Source organism: Arachis duranensis, chromosome 10, assembly GCF_000817695.3.
Source record: "Arachis duranensis cultivar V14167 chromosome 10, aradu.V14167.gnm2.J7QH, whole genome shotgun sequence".
In the NCBI taxonomy this organism is placed as follows: domain Eukaryota; kingdom Viridiplantae; phylum Streptophyta; class Magnoliopsida; order Fabales; family Fabaceae; genus Arachis; species Arachis duranensis.
The window spans coordinates 88178661-88187305 of NC_029781.3; the positions used below are offsets into that span (position 1 = coordinate 88178661).

At 33.6% G+C, this 8645-nt stretch overlaps 2 protein-coding genes across 2 annotated transcripts; one reads left to right on the plus strand and one right to left on the minus strand.

Annotated features, from left to right (window-relative positions):
• Positions 1–1331: 1331 nt before the first annotated feature.
• Positions 1332–2835, plus strand: LOC107470696 (uncharacterized). The gene is made up of 2 exons (XM_016090107.1): positions 1332–2269; positions 2361–2835. Exons 1-2 carry the CDS (start codon positions 1332–1334, stop codon positions 2833–2835), a joined length of 1413 nt encoding a protein of 470 aa, XP_015945593.1.
• Positions 2836–4333: 1498 nt separating this feature from the next.
• On the minus strand, positions 4334–6864 carry LOC107470749 (uncharacterized). The gene is made up of 5 exons (XM_021134056.2): positions 6369–6864; positions 6002–6237; positions 5530–5622; positions 5339–5443; positions 4334–4351 (listed from the first exon to the last, which is right to left on the minus strand). Exons 1-5 carry the CDS (start codon positions 6862–6864, stop codon positions 4334–4336), a joined length of 948 nt encoding a protein of 315 aa, XP_020989715.2.
• Positions 6865–8645: the final 1781 nt, after the last annotated feature.

The window sequence follows — 8645 nt, forward strand, 5'->3', positions numbered from 1 at the left end:
CTGGTCCTCTGTGCTTCTCATTGGTTCTGATTTGTTTTGTCAGTTTTGTGCTTCCATTTGATTCTGAATTTCTATTTTGTTTGTGCATCTCCTTGGTTTGGTTTTGTTTTGTTTTATGCTTCTGGAATTAAATTGTCTAACATTTCTGTCTGTATTATAACTCATCAAGTCTTCATGTGGGAATTGACCTGCGTTATTTTCCAGGCATTACATATAAGTGAAATAACACAAAGGACAGTGTGTGCATTGGCAATTATTCCTAGACTGTCATTAACTATGTAGTTTACAAGATACTCCTCAATATCCTGTATCAAGTGACTAAAAAAATTGAAATAAAGCGATAGTTGTGACTATAAGATTTAGATGCACTAAAAATTTTGTGTGGTGGAAATAACACAATGTATGGAGTGTGTATTGGTAAGGAAGACACAAAGATGAACTCAGACCATATTGCAAGTTAAATGGATTGAGTATTTTGGGTCTATAATAATAAATCCTAAAGAAATAGAGATATCTAAGTTATAGAGTTCAAGCTTCGTGTATGAAAAAGAGAAATGTTTTAGGTGTTATTTGTGATAAAAGAGACTAAGTGACTTTTGAGGCTAGATTTTGGTTTTTCTGAACAAGTCTAGCTACTATTATATAATAATTTTCTTTAGTTTTGTTTTTTCTTTATGCGTTTTTTGGTTCTATTTTGCTCAAGAAATTAAATTGTAAAAAAATAATGTTGGTTCTTAAATTATTGTAGGATTGTGAGAGATGAGTTCAGAGAGTGTCCAAAACAATTTTGAAGAAAGTGTTGATAAGCCTTTACAGAAATTTGTAACAAGGAAAGATAAAATTGAAGGGGTGGAAATCTTGAATTTCAATGTAAATTTTGCAAGGTTTTATTAAGTGGTTCCTATACTAGAGTAAGAGCACATTTATTGAAGATTTCAGGAAAAGGAATTAGATTTTGTACAAAAGTTACATCAACAAAGCTTGAAGAACTTAAAAAACTTGATAGTGAAAGTACATTGTTGCATGAAAGTAAAAAGGCTAAGTCAATTCCTCTTCCACCCTTATCTAATGCAAGTGAACTTGATTCAAGAAAAAGAAGAGCTACTGGACCTTTAGAAAAAGCTTTTAATGTGAATGGAAGGGAGACTCTAGATTTACATATTGCTATAATATTTTTTTCATCTGGATTGCCTTTTCATCTAGCAAAAAATCTGTATTTTGTTAAAGCTTTTTTTTATGCTACTAATAATTATATTGATGGTTATATTCCTCCTGGATATAATAAATTGAGGACAACTTTGCTTGAGAAAGAGAAGCAACATGTGGAGAGAATGTTAGAACCTACTAAGAATTCATGGAGTGGAAAAGGAGTGAGCATTGTAAGTGATGGATGGAGTGATCTCCAAAGGAGGCCTCTTCTTAATTTTATGGCTGTAACTGAAAGTGGGCCTATGTTTTTGAAAGTTGTAGATTGTTCAGATGAGATCAAAGACAAGGATTATGTTGCAAAGCAAATAAGAGATGTGATAAGAGAAGTCGGTCTCTCAAATGTAGTGCAGATTGTGACTGATAATGCGTCGATTTGTAAAGCGGCTGGTTTATTGATTGAAACTAGATTTCCATTTGTTTATTGGACTCCTTGTATTGTTCATACTCTCAACCTTGCTTTAAAGGACATTCGTGCAGCTAAGAATACAGAGAAGAATAATTTTGTTTATCAAAAATGCTCATGGATTACTCAAATTGTTGAAGATGCTTCTTTTATAAAAAATTTCATTGTTAGTCATCATATGAGGTTATCTATTTTCAATGAATTTAATACATTGAAGTTGCTTAATGTTGCTACTACTCGATTTGCTTCTACTATTGTGATGCTCAAAAGATTTAGGTTGTTAAAGCAAGGCCTCAAAAAGATGGTTATAAGTGAGAAGCGGTCTTCATACAAGGAAGATAATATTGGCAAAGTTGAGTTTGTTACAGAAAAGATTTTAAGTGAAAATTGGTGGCAAAAAATTGATTATATTATTGCTTTCACAAATTCTATTTATGATGTTTTAAGAAGTACAGACACGGATGCACCTACTCTTCATTTGGTCCATGAGATGTGGGATTCAATGATCAAGAAAGTAAAAAGTGCTATATATCTCTATGAAAGAAAAGATGAACAAGAGTCATCATCCTTCTACAATGTTGTGCACTCAATATTAGTTCAAAGATGGACAAAAAGTAGCACATCTCTTCATTGTTTAGCACATTCATTGAATCCGAGGTAACTTTTTACATTTATTGTTTATAACTTTTATTTATAAGTTAAGATAATTGAATTATTATTAATTTCTACTTAAACACTAATTATATAGGTATTATAGCCACCAATGGTTGAGAGAAGATCCTACACGAGTTTCTCCTCATCAAGATATTCAGATCACTAATGAGAGAGTTAAATGCTTGAAGAGGTATTTTCCTGATGAAGAAGAGAGGAGAAAGGTAAACATTAAATTTACAAGTTTTTCTGGTGGTAGAGGTGTCTTTGATGATTATGACTCTTTGAATGATAGAGGCATAGTTAATGCAAAGTCTTGGTGGCTAATTCATGGTGGTAAAGCAAAATTTCTTCAACCAATTGCTCTTAGGCTACTAGGGCAACCATCTTCATCTTCTTGTTGTGAAAGGAATTGGAGCACATATTCTTTTATCCATTCCCTAAAAAGAATCAAGTTAAAGCCTAAACGTGCAGAAAATTTAGTATTTGTGCACACTAATCTTCTTTCAAGAAAAACTTCACAATACAATAAAGGAGAAACTATGATGTGGAATATTGTTGGAGAAGAGTGACTTTTTCTAATGATGAAGATATCAACCATATATGATGGAGAAATAATATGACTTTAGATAACTTTTTTTGTGTACATGTGATGTACAAAATTCTTACTGTCTCTATTAAGACATAGGAATTTAGGATTTTATCTTTTGAATACCTATACACTTTAGGAAGAAATGCATATCATATGGTTGTTTTTGAAAATATCTCTATTATGACATATCTCTATTTAATAAATATATTATATTATTAATATATGAGTGTCCCCGTGTCTGACAACTTTTTAGAATTCGCGTGTTACCGTGTTGCGCGTCGTGTTGTGTCCGTGTCCGTGTACGTGCTTTATAGAATCAAATTTTAAAATGTTCTCTTTTAGTCTTCCCCATTATTTATTCCGTTAAGTGTTTAAATACCATGTCAAAATTTCAACTTTCTACGTTAACCACTACAAAAAAAAAGGCCTTTGGCCACGGTAAAAAACCGTGACCATAACTAGTGAAAAGGGTGACCATAGATCTATGGTCACGGTTTTGGACCTATGGTCACGGTTTTTTACCGTGGCCTATTCTGGCGTGGCCATAAGTCTATGGTCACAATTTTTTTATCTATGGTCACGGTTTCTATGGTCACGGTTACAATTTTCAAATTTTGACACTTTAGGCCACGGTTTTTAACCGTGACCATAGGTTAATCCATGGTCAGGGCGAAAACCGGGACCATAGATAAAACCATGACCATAGCCTTATCTATGGTCACGGTTTTTGCCGTGACCATAGCTTCTATTGTCACCCCACCTTAAAACCGTGACCATAGCCTCTATGGTCACCCTTCCTTAAAACTATGACCATAGCCTTATCTATGGTCATCCCACCTTAAAACCATGACCATAGCCTCTATGGTCTCCCCTTCTTAAAACCATGACCATAGCCTTATCTAGGGTCACGGTTTTTTCCGTGACCATAGCCTCTATGGTCACCCCTCCTTAAAACCGTGACCATAGCCTTATCTATGGCCACGGTTTTCGCCGTGGCCATAGCCTCTATGGTCACCCCTCCTTAAAACCATGACCATAGGGTTATCTATGGTCACGGTTTTCATCGTGACCATAGTCTCTATGGTCACCCCTCATTTAAACTGTGACCATAGCCTTATCTATGGTCACCCTATTTTAAAATGTATTTTAAAATAGTGACTATAGTCTGTTTTATTTTGTGAGATTTAATTTTTTTAAAGTATAATCACATCACAAAAGATGATAATCACAAAATAAATCTAAAAATAAGAAATTCAAGAAATCTAAATCATAAAAATTTCATTATAAGCTAGTATGTTTAATTTTTAATCTAAACAACACAAATCAAAATAGAGTGTAATTTATCCAATTACATATAATACGGAGTAAAGTCTCTTTTCAAAAAGTTGCTAAAATACATCAAAATATTGCATTTAAATAACGAAGGTCATTGTAATCCCCATCCAATGTCATATTTGATTTGGAACATATTTTCTTCATCACATCATGTCTTCTTGCTAGCAAAAGAAATAAACATATTAGAACAGAGCAAAAATGCTTTTGATGATGTAGTACATATACAACAAAATAAGGCTATAAGATAAACTATGTTTATTTAGTTTCTTGCTTTTGGAACTTTGTAAGTTATACTTGCTGCAGTAAGTCATTGAGTTTCTTCATTGATCAAAATAAATAAATAATAGAAAAGAACTCATTTCCATTGTTAATACATGGGGAAGATAAAAAACACGCATGACCAGTGAGACATCCACATACATCACAAATTGAAAGGCCAAACAATTGTTTTCACTATGAAAAGCCTAGTCTTGTCTTGAGTATGTGTTTGTTTCAGTTTTACAGCCGGTTTCCATGTATAAGTATACATGATTCACAATCCTAAAATCTTAAATATAACTCAAATCCATGATATATCATTTATCAAAAGCATACTATTAATTTAACTACTAATTTTAAACAGTACTTATTTCCATATCCTTTGTTACATGGTTCGATCCAAGTGAAGGAGGAATGCTTCGCCGCACATCATTTGGTGCACTACTCGCGTCAGGCGGATATTGTTGGGCGGCTTCTATCATTACTTGCACTTGTTCTGCACTCATACCAGGATTGACTTGTTGCAACAATGTTTTAATCAAGTTCGTTAAACCATCCAACTTAGAAGTTAAGTTATTTTGTTTTTTCTCCATAGTTGAAAAAACTTCAGTATGTTGTTGTTGCATTTGTCGGATTTGCTTATCCTTTTTAAGAGAGGATTTTGTGACTGATCGACCATAGAAACAAACTCTACCATGTTTTTCCTTTCCAAAAACTGTTTGAACTGCTTCATCGTCACTGTATCCTACTTGTTTCAAATTTTGAAGATGATCTTATTACACACAAATGGGAAAGAAATAAGTTCATGCACCCAAATGCTTTCAAAATAAAAAAAAATAGCTAACACATTTCTTATTTGGTGTACTTCTCTAAGAAACTAGACAACTCACAGTTGTCTCTTGTGTTCCCGAATCAGTCTCTCCTTTTTTATTTGTACGAGTTACAACAAACATATCAGCTTGTGATGGATCTTCATTGTCCTCCTTCGTTGCACGCTACAAAAAAACCACCAACATGTGACTAAGTTAACATATATAAGTGGTAAGATGCAAAAATACTTAAATGCGAAGCACAAAAATACCAATTCATCGCGTACTAATTCAAAACTAATTGGACCCATTCGATGATTCCATTTTTGCTTGGATCTGTTTTCACGATTTTTGTCAGAAATAACCTATATTTTGTTGCAATGTAAAAGTACATAGAGTTAGTTAAATACATGATACCATCATTAAAGCCAACAAAGTTGTGAAAATAACTTATTTTGATGATATCAAGCCTCCAAAACTGAACTAATTTTTGAAAGTGTAGTTCAGGTACAGTCATTGGATGATTTTTCATCATCTCTCTGAATGAGCTGTACAGTGTATAGTGATATTTTTCATGCGTTTCTTAAATTGCTTCCATGACTCTTTAATGGTATCTATCACCCAAGGCTCAGCGTCACTAGGAATGGTATATTTAGACTACAAAGAAACAATGAATTAAGTTATTTTACCATACGTGCTAAGCCTACTTTGTAAACAATTTAAAAAGGAGAATGATCTACTTACCTTTGCATAATCCAACATTGAAGTTTTAGTCTCATTGGACACAGCTTGCCAATTAGTATATAATAACATGACTAAATTAGAGTTTCTTGCAATTGTACCCAAGAACTGACTAAACAATTGAACCTGTGTCTTTGTTGGGCCTATGGGTTTGCCGTTGTACCATGTTAACTCTATTTGTCTCTCCATAGCATGAATATGCTTGAGTTGGGTGGGACCACAAACTTTTTTTTTGGTACCTATTTCCAATGTCATTACTAGAGAATATTAACAAGAACACTAATCTAATGAATAAAAGAGTAGACAAAATAAAAGAGTTAGGTTGGTGTCTTTCACTATTTGCTATTGAAACTAGGGATAAAAGCATTACCGTGTTGACTGTTACTACTATCCCCAACACTTGGATTGTGATCATCATAATCATATTCATATTCTTCATCGTTTTCATCCAATGATATCCCATATTTTTTGAAGAATTCATCTAAAGTCATAGCTGGGATAAGAGACTCGATCTTGTGTTCTTCTTCGTTGGCATCTTCTTCATTTGATTTCTTCATTGGCATTTTCTTATCGGTCAGCTTCTTGCTTTGACCATCACCGCCATTGATGTTCATCTTGGCTTTTTCATCTTTCACCTTTGATTTCTTCATTGGCACCTTCTTTCTAGTTGGCTTCTTCCCACTTTGACCCTCATGTATATTGGATTTCATCTTGACTATATGATTTTCTTCTTTGAATTTCTCCATTGGCATCTTGATTTGACCCTCACCTTCATTAATTGAGTTGTCTTTGTTGTTTGTTATCTTCTTGCCTGGCATTTTGCTTTGCCCTTCATCGTCAACTCTTGTCACTTTCTTTGTTGACATGTTGCCCTTTTTCCTTGTCTCATATTTGCTACTATCCCCACATACAGCTAAAACATGTTCCCTTTTAATTTGAAATTATTTTAGTAGTGCATAAGCACTCGTGAATTGTATTTTTCCTGAATTTTTTACTGGACTCCTCATCTTCAAGGAACTTCTTTGTGACTCTATTTGTGATAGGGTCCTTAACCTTTTTATTTTGGGATTTCTTTCATTATTCATCCTGTATCCAAAAAAGAGAGATCAAATAAAGCATCGAGTTAATTCAAATATAAAAAAAGATGTCAAAGAGAGTTTCAACATAATTCAGTTACAACAAGGGAGGTCAAAATAAAGAGTCAACATACATTAATGCAAAAGGAAAGGAAAATAAAATATCAACATATTTCAATTACAACAAGAGAGGTCAAATAAAGAATCGAGTTAATTCAATTGCAAAAAAAAGAGGTCAAAGAGAGTATCAACATAATTCAGTTACAAGAGAGGTCAAAAGAAAGAATCAACATACATCCATGCAAAAGCAAAGGAAAATAAAATATCAACATATTTCAATTACAACAAGAGAGGTCAAATAAAGCATCGAGTTAATCTAACACCTTATAGTCACTGAATTTCATCATCACTATCAAACAGATCAAACTCTATTTCTTTGTCTTTAGATTTGATCTTGTTCGGTGTCACATCAACAATAGTAGGTTGCACACCCTGTCTAACCAAGTCTACCTCACCAATATCACTTAAAGGTATCGAACTATTCGCATATTCATGTGGCTCTCTTATGTTAGGGTCAAACTGTAATTGGACACCAATGTTAAACAAGTCTCTTTGAACCGTTTTCATCACATAATGCTTTTGGGGAATATATGGATCTATCACATAAAAGCACTGGTGTGCTTGGCTTGCCAACACAAATGGTTTGTCTTGGTAACATCTTTTGTTGAAATGGACATATGTCAAACCATAGTTATCTTCCTCAGCCATAAACCACTCACACTTAAATAACACAACTTTAAATTAACTATAATAGTCTAGCTCAACAATATATATGATTCTACCAAAATATCTTATATTGGCCTTTATTGGTTTTTTGTCCTTAACACTAGCAAAGCTTGTAGTTTCAGCCACCACGGTGACACCACTATTTTGCATTTTTCGCATCACTTCTTGCTGCTTAGTATGATATATGTACCCATTGAAAACATAAGTAAAAAATGATTTTACAACTTTATTTGGACCCTTAGACAACTGTCGTATTCAACCAAGAACATCATCTTTCATGGCACGTCCTGTGAACCATTCTATAAAGTTTTCATTATGATCTTTAACAACTTTCCACTTTCGCTTCCGCTTGTCTTGCTTTTGTTGCTCACCTTTTTCTCTACAAGGGATGCATATTATTGTGTAATGCTACCAAAATTAGTCTAAGGAATAGAACAAATGAGAAGTGCGAATTTACCTCATGTAAGGCTCCACGTTAACACAATTGTTCAATACATATGCATTAGCTTGACGGAGTGACTTCTCGTCCAAAATGATTAGTTGCCCTTTTTTTCCACCCAACGGACTTTCCTTGTTTGTGAACAAATTTGAGTCAGGATCTTTGGTTGAAGTACCTTCATCATTATTCCGAGATATTCTGTTGAATCTTGTTTTCACTCCCTCATGCAAATATCTTGAACAAAAAGTTAAACACTCTTTAGCCAAAGAACCCTCTGCAATTGATCATTCTAGACGACTTCTATTACGAACATACCCTTTTAGTGTGCACATGTATCTCTCAATCG

Excerpts from the sequence above, each read along its gene's own strand:
- LOC107470696 (XM_016090107.1), top strand. The coding sequence starts at position 1,332 with ATGTTAGAACCTACTAAGAATTCATGGAGTGGAAAAGGAGTGAGCATT. Across the intron at positions 2,270-2,360 it reads GCACATTCATTGAATCCGAG|GTATTATAGCCACCAATGGT; the intron begins GTAACTTTTTAC and ends CTAATTATATAG.
- LOC107470749 (XM_021134056.2), bottom strand. The coding sequence starts at position 6,864 with ATGTCAACAAAGAAAGTGACAAGAGTTGACGATGAAGGGCAAAGCAAA. Across the intron at positions 5,623-6,001 it reads CAATGTTGGATTATGCAAAG|GTTATTTCTGACAAAAATCG; the intron begins GTAAGTAGATCA and ends AACAAAATATAG. Across the intron at positions 5,444-5,529 it reads AATTAGTACGCGATGAATTG|CGTGCAACGAAGGAGGACAA; the intron begins GTATTTTTGTGC and ends GTTTTTTTGTAG.